Consider the following 19056-nt stretch of genomic DNA (forward strand, 5'->3'; position numbering starts at 1 on the left):
ATAGTACTCTATAATCAATTGTAGAGCGATATAGAAATACCACTGTTAAAATAGTGCTCAATACATCAATTGTAGAGCTATATAGAAATACCACTGTTAAAATAGTGCTCATTACATCAATTGTAGAGCGATATAGAAATACCACTGATAAAATAGTGCTCAATACATCAATTGTAGAGTGATATAGAAATACCACTGTTAAAATAGAGCTCAGTACATCAATTGTAGAGCTATATAGAAATACCACTGTTAAAATTGTGCTCAATACATCAATTGTAGAGCAACATAGAAATATCACTGTTAAAATAGTGCTCAATACATCAATTGTATAGCGATATAGAAATACCACTGTTAAAATAGAGCTCAGTACATCAATTGCAGAGTGATATAGAAATACCACTGTTAAAGTAGAGCTCAGTACATCAATTGTAGAGTGATATAGAAATACCACTGTTAAAATAGAGCTCAATACATCAATTGTAGAGCGATATAGAAATACCACTGTTAAAATAGTGTTCAATATATCAATTGTAGAGTGATATAGAAATACTACTGTTAAAATAGTGTTCAATACATCAATTGTAGAGAGATATAGAAATACCACTGTTAAAATAGTGCTTAATACATCAATTGTAGAGTGATATAGAAATACTAATGTTAAAATAGTGCTTCATACATCAATTGTAGAGCTATATAGAAATACCACTGTTAAAATAGAGCTCAGTACATCAATTGTAGAGTGATATAGAAATACTACTGTTACAATAGTGCTCAATACATCAATTGTAGAGTGATATAGAAATACTACTGTTAAAATAGTGCTTAATACATCAATTGTAGAGCTATATAGAAATACCACTGTTAAAATAGAACTCAATACATCAATTGTAGAGCGATATAGAAATACCACTGTTAAAATAGAGCTCAATACATCAATTGTAGAGCGATATAGAAATACCACTGTTAAAATAGAGCTCAATACATCAATTGTAGAGCGATATAGAAATACCACTGTTAAAATAGAGCTCAATATATCAATTGTAGAGCGATATAGAAATACCACTGTTAAAATAGAGCTCAATACATCAATTGTAGAGCGATATAGAAATACCACTGTTAAAATAGTACTCAATACATCAATTGTAGAGCTATATAGAAATACCACTGTTAAAATAGTGCTTAATATATCAATTGTACTTTAGGACGATATAGAAATAATAAAACATGATGTTACTCAACGTTTCACCCTATGAAGATCGCATAGCGTGAAACTCTGTTTCTGTTTTAATATCATATTTATTAAATTCTATACTTATTATAAATGAAGGTTTAATTTCATAACGGTCCTCCCTAATCAACCCTGATTCAATCTCTTTCAACTTTCACGTTTTATTCTGATGCGCTCAGTAATCTATTTAATTGTAGTTTATAACTTCGGTTATCCCCCTTTATTTAAACACCACCTTTTTAAGCAATGTTAATATTCCGTATTCGTAGCCAGATTTAAATTCTGAATAAAACTGAGCGAGGAAAGCTGAAGCTGAAATCGAAATTTATCAACTAGCAAAGCAAAAAGACACCTTAGTCCCTGCAGTCATTACGAACTGTAGGCTCCAACGTGGCAGTGGCGGGTTCAAAACCATGGATTGGAATGATCTGCAAACAATTTTCAATAGGAAAGCGAAGCGAAGCCATTCTAGGGATCTGGGTGCATACTACCCCTTGAAATTAAAGGGCTTTAATCCTGTTTCATGATCATTCTTTCAATTCTATTGTTTTTCTTTAGGGGCTCTTGAAGCCACCACGGCGTTTATTTAAATGTATTTTAGTGAAGAGAAACTTTGAACATAATGATTTATAAGTGCAATACCAAGGTAATATCAATTTCACTGATCTTATATCATGATAAACTTCTATATTCCTCGCTCTAGTCTAGTCCGAAACTCCTGACTTATGTTAGCACCGATTACTGGCTTAAAGCTCGTGCTTCACTTCTTAATGAATGTACCAAAGGAACAGCAATATCTAAAAAACATAATTTACTACTTTTTACAAGAATTCGGGTTCATTAGGCTCTTTTCTACAAGTTAGTCCTTGATGTGATGCACCAACTTATAATCGCCTGTCGCACCAGGCGTGATATTGGGCCTTCCGGAAAGATAGCAGTAGGCTACAAATTCCAGTACCATATTTATTCCTCAACATGTACACGCATTAAACGAAACAGATGTCAAATATATAAAATGACCATCGTTCTGAGAATAGAAAATTACACCTGTGACAATCGTCATGTACCAATCTGCTAGCAGGTGAAATAAGAATATAACCCATAACAAAGCAAGCGCCTAGGTCAGAAGCAAGAACTATTAATTCCAGAAGTCGATGATAATAATTGTATATGTGTTAGGACAAAAGAAAGTCAGAGATGTCGGACTAACTATAGTGTAATATTTCTTCTCCTAATGATATAACTTGAAGTTTGAACTGTTAAAATTATTTAAATGTAGTTTTAGAAATTCAGAATCAAAATGTGGAAATTTGGAATTTTATTTTTTCTGTACCAGGTAAGAATTTTGAATGTTTACTGATGCACGTTGTAGGTTTACATAAGTTTTAAGACTTTAGAGCGTGCACACGCTTTAGCAGCACCCAATGCTTCAAGGTCAGTGGTATGGTCATCTGGATTTTGGAGATTCCACACTGTTTTCAATATCATTCGATATTTTTCGTGAAGTTCAACGAAGCGAGGGTGGGAGAAGGGATCTAACTTTACCAGATACAGCACCGTACATCGGAGGGTACAGTGGAGGGCATTTCTAAAAGGCTTCTTAGCCAACTAACTTCGTTTACTGTCTAAAAGAAAGTAATTTCTCACCAAGTGTTTGTCTGCTTGTTTTTATCTTTATGAGATGACGAGACTCTTTCATCCGAAACAAAGCAACATTTGGTAACTGAATGTTTTTAAGTCATTTATATGGATCGTATCCTATCAAAAGGAAGTTAATAATCCATTTAAACAATAATTTCAATGGAGCTCTCTTCAACTCATGCCTCAAGTCTGGTGTGATTTCGGTATAAGCGGAGGAATATAGTAATATTTTGGTAATTTTCAACGTTTTCGTGTGCGTTCAGATGGGGTTTCCCTAAAACAACAGCAGACATCGAAAAGAAAGAAGGTGAATTAACAGTACGGTCCCGGCACAATAACATAATTGCAGATTACGATGTCTGTTTCATATCTATATGATATAGGCCTATAAAAACGTAGGTCATTGTGCTATAGCCGGGTTAAATGAGGGAAAGATGGAGTTAAATTACATACATGCAAAATAGACACTTCTACATTTAAGTTGTCGTTTCAAAAGTGAGACATTTGCCTTACTCGGTTCGACTATTCTTTTTTACGGCCTTGTATCTTTTATTCCATATTTCAGAAAATTTATCATAATTTGGACAGTCATCATTAATCATCTTCTACTCAATGCAATCTTTATCTGCGAGATATCTGGAACGAAACGGCCGAAATAAAAAAAAAAACCATAAAAACATAAATTACAGTGGCTCTTTCATCTATTTATTTCTATTTCTTTTTCTTCTACACTGTACTTACTGGCAATCTGGTGATAAAAAAATTAGTTTCTCTCTTACGGTTCCTTATATCATCATTCAAACCACGACTACTTATCAATAAATGGATAGGATCGTGGTTCACTTTAACTAAAAAGTTTCAAATGAAGTGATGACTTTTAAACAAACATATGTCCGTTTTCACACTAGAGGGGCTGCTAGTACTTAAACGGTTTACATGTGCGCGTCCAAATTTACTAAAATCAATAGATTTTGATAGAAAACCATCCGAGGACAGCATGAATTGCACAGAAATGGTTATTGCTTTATGTTTCAGGCCTGTGGCGAGCAAGCACTTGACAACTGGTCTTCAGATCAAAATGAACACCAGAAGCAAACAGAAACTACTCTGAAACAACCGGAAGTGAATCAACTGTCGATTCTCCCTAGAAATAAAACAATAATAGATTTTGACGGTTTGCTGAACAGCAATATTTCAAGTACCCGTGGAAAAACTCTTACAGGGATTCAATTTTCTACCCATTTCGACTCGTCAACGAATCGGCGGTTCGCAAAAGTTGAACCTTCTAAATTTCAAACGGACCTTACAGAGGATATAGATCGAGATTCAAAGCCTGCTACTGTCAAAGTTATTACACCATACACCGAACAAGTCTATAGATTCCTGGATTCAACAGAGACTGCGACCAGCGGCTACTATTGGCAGGTCAGGAGACGTCTTCCTACGAGTGGAGGCGGAAGCGTGTATGTGACATCATCAAAGAACCCAATAACTACGACTTCCGGTACCAGCACTTACAAATGGCAGAACAAGAGACGTCTTCCATCAAACAGAAGGGATATGCACATATACAAGACATCATCGGAGAAATATTTTGATCCAAAAACTGCTTCTACTAGTACCACCAGCTACAAATGGCAAAACAGACGACGTCTACCATCTACTGGAAGAAACTTACAGTCTACGACTACGACTTACAGTCCAAGTACCAGTACCTATAACTGGCAGCCGAGGAGACGTCGTTTGCCATATGAACGAAACATACAGTCAACGACGTTTGATACCATACAGACGTCTTCTATAGCTCGCAATGATGCACATTCATCTACTACTAGCACACGCTCACCATGGATCACCACCAGCCCCACTCCTAAAACAACTGAGCGAGGATGGTATCACCCTATAATGTGGGACAACTGGTCATTCTGGAGTCCATGTTCCAGGACTTGCGGACAGGGGGTTAAAGTCAGGACCAGGCAATGTTTGGTCTGGGACGGGGAGAAGTTCTCGAGAACTCATATCACTGGATGTAATGGTGCTGACATCAGATATAAAGTCTGCCACAGACGGGTCAGTTCATCTTATTCTATCTATATACATTACGTTTTCATTGAATGCATGGCATATTGATTTATGAACATCCATTCATTGTGATTTATAATGTCTACAAACTTATATACAGACAAAACTGTGGTTTCAGAAACAATCCGAAGCTTATATAAATCTGCTACCAAACGTTTCATGGCATAATATTGTTATTCTTAAAAACAGAATGCATAAAAGTGAGAAACAATTTAAAAAGGTAGAGTGGTCTAAATATTTGCAACCCCAGCTCGTAGAGCTTTGTTCAGTGGCTGAGCCAAAGGGGCGACAGAGGAGATGGGCGCCCCCTCGCAGCCCTGAAAGCAAATATAGCAGAGCACTATAGCGTAACTTTCTTGGTAAGACCTTTGCTCGGTACCTATAATATGTCTCTTTTCTCCACGTAGAAATGTTCCCGACAAGAAGGAGACTATCGTTCACAACAGTGTAGTTTATTAAGCAGAAAACCATTCTTGACCACAAAGTATTCAAAATGGCTACCATCGCATTCTCTAGGTGGGTACAACATTTTTTTATTAAAATACCTGCTTAAATCTGGTGTCTCATTTAGAACAGTACCAACACAAAGATTCCTTTCCAGTCGCCAATATCACACAGCATATATATAATTCTGTATACGTCCCTTTCACTATATATATATAGCAAAGAAGCAAAACTCCGATTGATTGTTCGGAAGTGCAGTTTATATTCGGAGGGACTATAAAGTGTTTTTCATATAAACTTGACAAGTCAGGAGGACGAGAGCTAGCTGTATCGAACAATGTTTCCTGACAGAATCCCATCTTTTTGGTACAGATAGACCTTGTTATCTTCACTGCCGACCTGACATCGGAAGTAGAAGTTATAATTTTGGTAAAGTTCAAGATGGAATCAAGTGTTATAAAACCGGAAGTAGTGTATGTATCAGTGGTAAATGTAAGGTAAGTCATATTTGGATGTGAGAGGGTGTCGACCTGAAAAAATCTATTAGACAAATCATAAAGCAGTGGATCCATTGCTAAGCAATTCTCATAGGAGTTTTTGGTGTTGAGCCTTATAACTTTTAAAAGGTTTACGGTAAACCTTTATATACTTTTGTCTTTCTAAAAATTAACAAGTTACTTTTAAATAAAACTTTTAAATAAGTTAAGGCACACATTCCTCTAGATTTTGGTCTTCATTTTCATAGTTTTTAGTACTGGGCCTATGAGTACCTTACTGTCCTAATGCACATAAAAATGGATGACCACCTAAGTTTTCAGGTTTATTCGAAATATTACAATCAGAAAAGTATGACAGCAAGCTCTTTACATTTCATTCAATCTTAATGTTACAGAAAGTTGGATGCGACGGTGTTGTCGAGTCGACGGTTTCTCCTGATATGTGTGGTATTTGTAATGGTAAAAACTCCACGTGTTACCGTGTCTATGATACTGTTCTCTCTGAATTCCCACGTCCAGATTCCAGTAAGTGTAATAAATCATCAGTCAGCATCTTTAAAATCAAAACACAACGACCACAAAAAACATCATCTCAAGGCAGAAGTAGCAGCAATAACAAGAAAGAAAAAAAAAGTCGCCATCACTTTCGGTAGTAAGGTAGCATGAGATGAGTTCCCGTCTAAAGAGGAGCACCTCAGTTCTGTACCAACCTGCAGCAGCTGCATAAATAGCATCTGTAGAATAATTTCAGTAGCAGCTGCATAAAAAAACATCTGAAGAACCATCAGCAACAGCAATAACAATAGTTGCATAAATCATAGTAGAATAAATGTTTTCCAGAATTTCCTGATTACACTAGAATAGTGACCATACCACGTGGTTCCAGAAATCTAAAAGTTCTGGATTATAGTAGGAATAATTTAGGTAAGAAAACAATAAACCTTATAGTGAGCTATAGACTGTAAACAAAGAATTACATAATGATCATTTGGTGTCTTTAGTTCCAAATACATTTAACATTTTTTCATGAGAGATGGGATTAAAGAGAGATTGGGAGCATTCTGGCCTGGCCATAGAAAAGTGTCTCTCACTGCTATCGTGTCAGAAAGTGTGACCTGAACACGATCATTTAGTGATAAGCTGACACTGAGATAACTTTCGAAGGCATCTGCCTTGGAATTAGAATTTTATAATCACGAGGAAGACTAAAACGCACTGCACTTAGGATAACCACCCAGCAGACGACAATCTTACTCAGCTATTAAACCGCTATAATTTGGTATAATCAGTTTATTAGAATAACTTTATCCAAATATTCCATAAAGTCATATAGAGGATGTCTTTTTTACCAATCGTTTCAGCTCTGATGAACCAAGAAAATCAGTTTATGATAAACGGAGATCGACTGGTACGAGATGGCGGTGAATATAAAATGGCGGGAACGACAGTGACGTATATTAGATCAGGAACAGTGGGAGAAATTATAATGGCGGATGGTCCTATTACTGAGAATATTACTATCATGGTAAGGACAGTTGTGTCTCCAAGACGGATAGGGGTTTGGGGGAGCAGAACTGAGACCTCCACTCTATTCTTATCATTAAATTTTTGAATCTTGCTACTGTGAGCCCTAGAAACACCAGTGGGTAAGAGTTTTGCAGTTTGGGTGGTAATCTGGTAACGTTTGTCTAGATTACGAGAAACATGACAGTCGAACCATAATGCAAGTAAAAATGGGCCAAAGTGTGGTCTTGGTGGATTTATAAATACACAATTCAAAGAAAAAGACACCCGTAAACTTTGGTCGTCGTTTCAAAAGTGAGGCATTTGTCTCCGTTGCCTCCCCTTAGCTACAGCTATCTGTGTCACTATTGAATTTAACTAATAACAGATACATGGTATTTACCTATGTAGCAGTTGGAAATCGTTCGCAATCTTTAAAGCATCACATTCACACAATATTACAATGGTCGAGAGCAAAATCTTCGAACAGTCATATTTGAACTAGCATATCTTCCTGTTGAAATACGGCCTTACAATCAGTGAACTTACTGTAATCCTTGTCTGATGAATCTAGAAGGGAGAAGACGAGTCAACAAATTTTTGCCTATTTCAGCTTTTGTACAGGCAGAAAAATCATGAGATAAAATATGAATATTGGGAACCTAAGATAAACGCTAAGGACCGCAATGTACCGGATTCCACCAAACAACGCACACGTCCCAAAATAGCTGTGGACCTAACAGAAGACACAAAATGGCTAAAAATAATGTCAGAACACACCAAAAACAAAAACAAAGAGGACAATTTTCTCCCAACAAAATGGCGATATAATGAAGGATTATCGACTAGTAATGATGTTTTATATTCTTCCGGCAATCGAAGAATATCTAAACAACCAAAACGACGCCCACTCACACGACAAAGACAAAAATTGAAGTTTAAAAAAAGTAAGTTTTCAATAAAAATTATCTGTATTATCAATGGATGCTCATACAATAAAAATTGGCCGTCAAATTCAAGCTCTAAAGAATCTTTACACCTCTGCTTCTCTGCATTATTTCATAGAGCAACTATAGTTTAAAAGACGCTAACGGTAAAGACCTAATTTGATTCATCCAATTTCTAGGAGTCAGACGATGTCGTGAATTTGTATTGTTATTGTCTTTTTTCAGAAAATTGTCCAAAATGTTGGAAAGTTAAGGATAGAAAGAAACAGTTCTGTCAGAGTGACTTTGGTAAGGCTATTTATTCATTCCCCACTGCTATCATCTTCCCATTATCAAGCTGTTACGAACGTCGTCAGTTCGTCTTTGAGGAAGTTCGTAATAGTTTGATTTTGTGAATATGTGGTCCCCTTCTTCTGTGTTTTCTTCAATTTTAATTTTGTACCCTGGTCGTTCACATGCTTGTGATTTAAAAATGTCCAACGTTTTTGTCCGTTTTATAGTCATCTCGTGTTTTGTTTTAATTTCACGGTTTGTGTTAGCAGCTCACTCATTCTACAAGCTGTAAAACTTACAAGCGAATTTTAGAACAATTTCATGATAATTTAAATTCGTCGTCCTCTTTTACAGTGTCAAGAATCTTAATAAAATCAGCAAAAATTCAAAATGGCGAAACGAGGTATGAAGTTACTGTTATCAAAAACTATAAAAATGGCGGAGCTAATCTACTCGGTCGAGAGTTTCTGTGGGTGCCCAACATTTGTAAATGTCCAAGATTAAACGTTGGAAAGGAATTCATTGTGATGGGAAACATGTCTACGGTTCGTCAGAGTGAATTGAGACTGTCACTATCAGAGAAAAACTACGTGAGGAAATTTAAACCACAATACGAACCGAAATTACACAGGCTGAGAAGAAAGCTATCTTGTAAATAAACACTTCATTGGAATCATAGAGACCCATGTTGAGTGTTAAGCGCCTTAGTATAGTTGAAGTGACCGCCTTATATGGAAGTGACAACCGTCTGTGTGGGCTTCACGATTGGTGAAGTAATACGACGTCCTGTGTAGTTGACATCAGAGCAGCTTATTTGTATGCTATTATTATTCTAGGCTATAATATAATGTTTTAGTTGATGCTTGGTTGTAAGTTGACGTTATTATAACGTTTTGTTGACGTTAAAATGGGTTCCCTTATATTTTAGTGTCAATTTAAGCAAACTATTTGATTAATTGATGTTCCAAATGAATTATCATATATTCTTAATAATGTCATTATGTTTTTATTGCATATAATTAAGAATTTTAACCAATCACAAATCATGTATGTACTGTCTGGATAAATAAAAAAAAAGACTTTTTGATCATTCTTGATCGGCCACTCATTGAAATTCTGCTGGTAATTCTCTTCTTATTTAGCTAATTAGGAATTAATTATGGACATGTGAGCCAAACTGGTATTTTTCCAAGTCATTAGAACACATCTACTTTCTATTCATATGATTATTAGCAATTTCATTTCATAAATGAAAATAAGGGAACCAATCTGTAAAGCCGTCATGGTTCGATTTAGAACTTTTAGATGAAGTTATAACTGCCAAAGTTAAAATGTTAAAGTTGATACTATAATCAAGTTGACATTAGCGAAACATTATGCTGCGTTAACTTTGTTTATGAGTTAATTTTATTAGTGATCCATAAAGAACCTAATACCTGAAATGTCAACATTATTTTGTGAGATGCAATTGAACAATGTCAAAATGTTTTTAGTTCGATACTTTCTAGAGAATGTTGCAAAGTGTCAAGTGTCGAGTTAATATATAATCTTTGTAAATCGAAAAACCAACTATTTTCAGGTTATTATACATTGTATAATGGTTGTAATTCTAAACTGATTTAACTATTACTAGAATGTTTGTTGTCACTGATGTGACGCCTGTTCAATCTAGATGTATTCCAATCAGAGGGGGTAGGGGCCAGAAATTGCCGCCTAAATACGCCACCGGGAATAGGACTTATTCAAGTAGAACACACTTACTACAAAGTTCAAGTACCGTTTAGTATCTATATAGAACTGCAAACACGTGTACTTTAGTGTGATATATTACATACAGAAGTTTTAAATTATATTTGAAGGTAAAAATAAACGATTCTATATTTTCTCACCTGTTGGTGATAAAGAAAATGATTAAAATGTAAAAATTAACACGATGTTAACACGGTTAAAATAGTTTATCATAAAATTTTTGTCAGAAATCCAAGAACTTTCTGTGAAACTTGTGAGGTGTTATCTTTCAAACAATCATTTTATAAAAACGTTACATTTGTTTGATATGCTGTTATCTGATTGAAAACTACTGTTAAAGATGGGTTCCCTTATTATCATTTATGAAAATGAAAATGCTAATACGTATACGAATAGAAAGTAGAGGTGTTCTAATGACCAGTATTTCCCATAATTTAATAGCTAAATAAGAAGAGAATTACCAGAATTCCAATGAGTGACCGATCAAGAAAGGTCAAAAAATCCTTTTTTGTTTATTCAGACTGTATATACATGGACATTTATGATTGGTTAAAACTCTTAATTATATGCAATAAGAACATAATGATATGATTAAGAATACATGATAATTCATTAGAAACACCAATTAATCAAATGGTTTGCTTAATTTGACACTAAAAAATAAGGAATACATGATAATTTATAAGAAACTACGGTGGTTCACATATTTCACTTTTAAATTTGAATTAAAAACATTAATTGTAAGAAACACCAATTAATCAAATAGTTTGCTTAATTTTATGCTAAAAAAATAAGGAAACCCATCTTGAACACGAAATAAAGCAACATTCTGACCATAGAAAAACAACTAAAGTGCCAAACATGATCCGCTGCTATTTAAACACGATAGTTTGGTGTAATATTGTTCCTAATCATTTAGATTCAAGAGAAAATATGTAATTTAGCAATTCGTAGCTAATAAAGATGTGCTTTTATCTGAGTTAACACGAAGTATAGTAACATTTTGACCACAGAACAGCTACTAGAGTGTCAAACATAATATAGTCCGATATATCTGACCCTTACCCGTTCCTCAGACGTGAAATACGGATGTGGTATCGGCACGTTTCAATATGGCCTTTAGCACGGTGACAATTCTCAAAAACTAAAGATCAAAAATGAATCTTGGGACCAACTCCCATAAAAAGTGACACTTTCTCTTTGTTCCTATCCGTAGCCTATATCACGTCCCAGGAAAGCGCAAGGACTATAATCTGTTTGCTAGATCGACAGGATAGCTTGGTTTAATCTAGTTTGATTCAGTTTCCTATCAATTAGTTTCGTGAGAAAACATGAACAATTCCCACACTCCATAACATACTTACAAGTCAAACATAAATATCACGAAGGCACTGTTGTTGATCTTGAATTATGGAAGCCCAACCATTTTAAATACGGATTATTTCTATACCAGCTGGTCCTAAACCTCTTTGCATTAATCTTTATCGAATTAGCTGGATTAATGAGGAAAGCTTATTCAAGACTTTCATACCCAACCAAGAGTGGAACCCACGACCACCATTTGTTCAAGGGTTGATGGCGCCTGACTCTCTGCTAAAAATACACTGACACAGTTAGTTGTAAATCAAAAAGAGAAATATCACGAAAATTTAATGCAGGAACCAGCAGGTTCAAGATAAACTAGAAAAATAATTCATTTAAAAAAAAAAGATAGTGCAATTTAAGTAAATGATAATTAACCCACATGATGCAGAACAAGATTTCGGTATAGCGTTTTTAGGGGTTGGAGGAGGGGCGGGGGGCGTGGGGGAATTATGCTCAAAATGCTGACTACTCATCTCAGACATCTGAAACTTGTTGCCTTCGTGGAAGAGGAGGGGGGGGGGGGGGGGGGGGTGTAAGGGTGGTGATACCTCTGGCAGCCCTCAGACCCCTGGCTATAAGGGGCCCTTTGGAGAGTCACAACTTTTTGGCCCCCTTCCACAAGCATTTCTGCCTCTGCAAGAACTGTATCTTAAAGTCATAGAAGGACGACGGCAAACACAAATTCTTTAACGTATATATATATAGTTGTTTTTATATTTGCTTTACTCTACGATAGAGCAGCAATCAGCAAAATCTTTCACCTTTCCTGTGTAAAATTCGACGTTTCGAAAATCGAGATTTAAAGGACTGTGTCGACAAACTCGTATTTAATGTGAAATTGATCAGTAAAGATCTCTATCAAAATAAAAACGAGCTCCCTTGACAATTTCGTGACCCCTTCTTAGCCTCACACCCTATCACCCACCCAACAATGATTCATAGAAACGCCCATGCTTTTGTCTTAAGCAGATTTTTTGAAATATTTTGTTGTTTTTGTGGTAGGCTTCTCATTATACTTACTGTTAAATGCTATTTATCAAACGATATCAAAGACATTGTAGAAGTATATTATTCCAGACAAAGGAAACTTCTGAACTTTCTAAAATCAATGGATTTTAAAGAAACAATAGACTACACTGTTTTAATCTTCTTTTATTTTGTTTCAATTCTTTTCGGATTCGATTTTTGTCTTTATATTTTAGTAGACTACAATGAACAAATTATTCAAATTGTAAAATTAGCATAAATGAAAAAGTAGGGCAGAAATCTCCTACAATAATAACTACCATAAAAATGTGGAAAAAAACATGAATTGAAAGTTGACTTGATTTAGCTCCGGGCTGAAAGTTTGACAAGTTGAAGATTGATATCTAATGACAACTTGTGAATTTTTTACGGGTGAATTTCGGACTTGATAGAAAATATAAAGAAATAATTCTGTTGATATCGTGTATATATGTAAGCCAAGGTTATACTGCGTTCTACCATTGCCTAGTCAGTCAGTACACGTCTTTCACGAACGCTACCTTCAGAATCAATCAGTAAACTCTCAGACAGGTAAGATGATTTTTACTTCTTAAAGGGATTGTAAAGAGTTTTTCTAAATGATTTATGTTTATCAAGGACACTAATTGTATTTATTTCTTAAAAGCATTCTAGAAAAGTTTTCTAAAATTTGTATGTGTGTCGGAAACATAGATTGCCTCAAATTGCACCATTCCAATTTTCAGTCTGCAATCAACTGGATGGTCGCAGCTTCAGACAGATCAGGGGTCGATAACAGTTTCCTAAAAAAAACATTGGAACAAAGGTATAGGTTCTGAAGACTATTGACATATATTCAAGACCGAAATCAATGGCACATTTGTCCCTTTAAATAAGGTTCATGATAACGAGATTGGGTGACATCTTGAGAAAACTGATCAATCGATGAATTTATTCGACCTGGGCACAATGACTACTACAAAACTGCAATTGTCAGCATTTCTGTTGCCATCGGTTACCCATGATTAACCAAAATTAGTCTTGGATTAGGGCAAGTTTCTAGCTTGGCACCATAAAACTAATATAGAAGTTCTATGTTGAAACTGGTAATTTTCGTATATCATAACCTGAATTAGTAGATCATTTTAGTACTGTCTATTGAAATTTTATCTAGATTGCATTTCAACCCATCTACACAATGTTAACTGTGTTTAATACCTTGACTTAATTAGGCTATTTTCTTAGTGTCTATATATCGTACTCACAATTGCTAAATGCCATTCAAAGACTGTATAAGATGCAGTTCGTAATAGCTTTACATTGTGAAGATGCAGTCAAGGTATAAGGTGCAGTTAGTAATAACTTGACACTGTGAAGATGCAGTCAAGGTATAAGACACAGTTAGTAATAACTTGACACTGTGAAGATGATCATCACCCTATAGCATTATGTTATCAACAGACTAGTAGACGGCGAGGGAAAACATCAATTTTAATGTCGATATTTCTCATTTATCTTTATTCTACAATGATAAAAGAATAACAACATAAGATGTCGAGGTTGTGTTTGATTGGGAAATTTCTGATCTTGATCTACAATCCATAATGTCATTTGAATTGAATTCTTGGCTATCTTGACCCCAGGTTTCTGGTACGGCTGAGATACTCAGTTAAAAATCTAAAATTTCAATGGATCATGAAACAAGTTTTAAAAACAAGTACGCCTAGGCCTTTTTACGATCTGAGTCGCAAAATGAAACCCGAAATCAAAAACAACATATTGCCAATTCATTGGTAACAGTCATACGAACGAGTATATCAATAAATAATTAAGAAATAGTTGAAAAGTGATACCTACCATGTGTCTAAAAGAGTAAGCATACCCTGTATGGCGCCACGCCCGCTATTGCTGCTTTAACGAATTCACTTCCGAAAGGTTTCTGTTTTATTGTAGACGAACTAGACGTCATATTTTCATCACAAAAATTGATACGAATAGATTAGATTATCTAATTATCTTAACCTTTAACTTGCACCTTGTTTTATCAGAAATCTTTACTTTGTGACCTAGGCCAGTACTTTCATGAGAGTATGTTCTCATCACAATATAACACTGCGTTCTTTGAACTGGTGAATCACTCATTTAGACGGTAATATCAGTGACATTGTATGCCATTTTTTCAATTTAAGAAATGTAACGAAGTCACAATGAGGATGTTTGTGAGAGTCTACAGAGCTCCTGAAATTTTATAACTAAAATGGAAATTACAATGGCGGTTTGAAACCTGACAGAAAAGAGTAGGTGTTTTATTTTATTTTTTCATTGTTCTGATTCGTCGAAATTCCATATAATGATTCCAACGTTTAGCTTTTTTTGTAAGAGTCAATATTATTAATCTCCTGATATTATGGAGATAAAGATGGTGGCTTGAAACCTGAAAGAACTTTTTGTTCGTTTCTAATTTCAATTCACAATCTTTGCATTTAGTATTGTTATTTATTGAAAATTTATATTTCCCAAATGTATCTGTTACATTTGAGCATATCTCCAAGACCACGCCGGAACAAAACAGGAAATCTGCTGAGAGCTTTTACGTTTCACTAATCATTTGAAATTTGACCCCGTTTCCGAATTCTAAACGACGTTTTTCGTGCGTAAATCAGTTAATTACAATAAATCTTCATCGATACTTTTAAAACAAGTATTCTGCTTCAAATTAGGTAAAAATCGACTTGAAATTTTCTTTAAGTGCCATTCAAATGCTATCCAATCATTGGCTCATCGGTAATCAACGCAGACGTCATTAACAGTTTAGTCGCGATCAATTGGAACTTTCGTTAATCACTCGCGTCAAAACGTCTGGACAATTGTGCAATTAGTTTTTGTTACTAATTGCTTTGGAGGCTCAATGACTTTTTAATTACGTTAGAGAATAACATACGTATTCGTTTATTTTGTAATTGTCTCTATGGACGATGTACGGAAGAACAAAGGGGACTCGTTACTCCAATGTCGTCTTGACTTGTTGTTTGCCACTATTCCTGTGACTATATCGCATAGAACAGACTCTGAACCAACCGTATCTACAGCGGCCATTTTCGCTACGCCTGACAATAACCTGGTATACAGATGGAGAAAATCTTCTTTAATTGTTAGGCGGAAGTTACACCAGCGTTACAAAATATAGTTCTTCAGATGCTAGTTACCTCCCTTGATGACTCTATCCTCGTCGTGGACAAATGACATAAATTTATTGTCACATGACCTAATATTTGAAAGAGAATGGTCACCGTAGATACGATTGACTCTGAACGTCTCTATGCTCGAAATGCGGAACACCAAAGGGGACTCGTTACTCCAATACCGTCTTGACCTGTCTTGAAGGCTTTCCACTGCTGATGTCTATATAGCATAGAGCAGACTCTGAATGTTTAATTGTCTCTATGGGCACTGTTCGGAAGACCAAAGGGGACTCGTTACTCCTGTGCCGTCTTGATTTGTTGCTCTAACCACTTTAAATGATATTGCAGAGAACGCACTTTGACAGATAATAATAGAAATTATTGTTTAGTTGGTTATCGAACTCGAAATTGAAAAGTGGGCAGCATGCTGTCGTACTTTCTGAGTTAAGCTTTTCGCTCTCCACTGATATCACGCAGCTTATAATACAACATCTATCTGGTATGGTGAATAGGGGAGAGAGAGGGATTCTAAAGCCCATATGGGACCAGCATCGCAAAACAATTTCTGTGATGGGTCAATATCATAATCATTGGTTTATTCCAACAAGTGACAACCCAACTTTAATAAAAAGAACGATGATCAACAAGATTCTGTCAAGACTTTGTTAAGAACCGGAGAACTACGGGATGTAGAATCTCTGCAAATATATCCCCACTTCCGAGTTTTATAATTCTTTCAACTTCTGACATTTATTTGTGGTTTTAATGGCTTTTATGGAGGAGTTACATCCTCTTTTTTGTCTTAATTGTAATAGACAGGAAACATGAGTATTACGTCATCGATATTGACCTTTTTTAAAAAGTTGTACATCCTTTTGTAATGTATCCCACTTCATGATTCATGATTGGTTTTATATAATAGAGAATTGAAATGCAGGTATACGCCCTACTGCAGTGCATTATAGAGCTATATTGGAATGAAATGAAGTGAAACGCCCTGCTCAAGCTATACTGAAATGTAATGGAGTTATGTTTTTATGGGGTTATGTACACGCATTCGCAGTGGCTCAACTGGATTTGCATAGGATAGGGCCCCTTCCCCGTTTATTTAAACGTATGCTCTCCTGCCTTCTGAGACCACCTGTTAATAATTTGTCTGGGATGGGGGCTCGCTTGGATTGGGACCCTGTGGACATGGTTCAACCAGTCCTTATGGTAGCCACCGTGTACGCTCTATTGTCGCTTACCTTGCTAGATAGTACTGATGTATACTTCCATTTAAATATTTTAACGTTTCTTGGACGTGCTAGCCTACTACATTTTACGGCCATTTTGATAGGACATTACGGCCATTTTGATACGACATTACGGCCATTTGAATAGGACATTACGGCCATTTTGATACGACATTACGGCCATTTGAATAGGACATTACGGCCATTTTGATAGGACATTATGGCCATTTTGATATGACAATTCGGCCAATTTGATATGACGTTACGACCATTTTGATATGGCGTTACGGCCATTTTGATTTGATGTTCCGGCCATTTTGATGCGAGGTGAGATGCCGGACTAACAACCGTTCCTATGGGGGCGCTAAGTCAATATATTACTCGAGAGTATCCAACTTGATTCAACTGAAAGTGACATTTTCTCAGACAATAATATGATCAGATATGAAATAAAAAACCTTTTAAGCGATTACTATTTTCTACGAAGACTGGAACCTAACAATTACAATATCGAATTTAGTCTGTAAGTCCTTCCAGAATTCTTTAATTCAATTTGAGCCAAGATGAAGTTTATAATAAGTCGATGAAAGGAATTGGCTCTATTCTTTATGGACAAAATCCAATAATATTCAAGAAAACTGCCAACAAAGATACTTTATTTATAAATGAAAACTGTTATTAAATAAATCAAGTACTAGTGATCAGAACCTCAAAACGAAACCCGAAATCCAAAACAACATTTTAGCGAAACATTGGTAGCAGCAATCTACTTTTCGTATGAGGAAGTATATCAATCTTAAAGGGATACTACGTCTTAGAATAAACATAAAAATTAAAAAATTTTAAACATGGCCAATAAGAGCATAATATAATTATATTCATCAGTATATATACCTGGTGTCATAAATAACATAACAGGATCCTTATATAATCTGATGAATTAAATTTTATGTTCATTCTAAGGCGTAGTATCACTTTAAGAGAGTATTGAACCGAATTGATATGAGATTGTGATGATTAGCACTAAATAAATTCATTCCCCATGAATAATATTTTTTCGATTTCCACGCAAAACATTGAAAATGTGTTAGATTATACGCTAAAAAATAAACCAAAAAACCCATTATCACCACAATCTTAATAGATTCAAAATCCTTGGAGAGTCCATCTCATGTTTACAGAAGAAATCTAAATAGATAGCTCTAGATTCAACATACTTCATGACAATGTAGAAAACCAAAACACATCTTAGAATGTCCTCAAGAAAGTTCACTTACATTAAGAGGATTCGATTTTAGTTCAAATGTTTACCAAGTCAACTGCCTTGAACTCTAAATTAATAATTCAACTAGGATTTTCAATTAGATAAAAGGTTATTCGATTTCTAGTTTTTTAGTTCCATGAAATTTAAGACGATGATCTGATTTACTGATTGTAGATTTCGTTCCGTGTTATCTGTTAATTAATTGTGTACGATACCAGTTGCACTCATTCGAATCTGAGGACTCAAATCAATGCCAAGTAGGCATCAAAGATCAGAAATCAAGCTATTGCCAAGTAGGCATCAAAGATCAGCAGTCAATCTAATACCAAGTAGGCATCAAAGATCAGACATCAATCTAATACCAAGTAGGCATCAAAGATCAGACATCAATCTAATACCAAGTAGGCACCAAAGATCAGACATCAAGCTAATACCAAGTAGGCATCAAAGATCAGCAGTCAATCTAATACCAAGTAGGCATCAAAGATCAGCAGTCAATCTAATACCAAGTAGGCATCAAAGATCAGACATCAATCTAATACCAAGTAGGCATCAAAAATCAGACATCAATCTAATACCAAGTAGGCATCAAAGATCAGACATCAATCTAATACCAAGTAGGCATCAAAGATCAGCAGTCAATCTAATACCAAGTAGGCATC

At 35.3% G+C, this 19056-nt stretch overlaps 1 protein-coding gene across 1 annotated transcript; it reads left to right on the top strand.

Moving 5' to 3' along the window:
• Positions 1-4777: 4777 nt before the first annotated feature.
• LOTGIDRAFT_55123 (hypothetical protein) lies at positions 4778-8062 on the top strand (the record flags this gene model as incomplete). Its single annotated transcript, XM_009045848.1, has 7 exons — positions 4778-4939; positions 5359-5467; positions 5768-5892; positions 6288-6405; positions 6733-6816; positions 7254-7417; positions 8009-8062. Coding segments are annotated over 7 exons (816 nt in total), but the record flags the coding sequence as incomplete, so codon positions are not given.
• Between the last annotated feature and the right edge of the window lie 10994 nt (positions 8063-19056).

Source organism: Lottia gigantea (assembly GCF_000327385.1).
Source record: "Lottia gigantea unplaced genomic scaffold LOTGIsca_1, whole genome shotgun sequence".
Lineage (NCBI taxonomy): Eukaryota > Metazoa > Mollusca > Gastropoda > Lottiidae > Lottia > Lottia gigantea.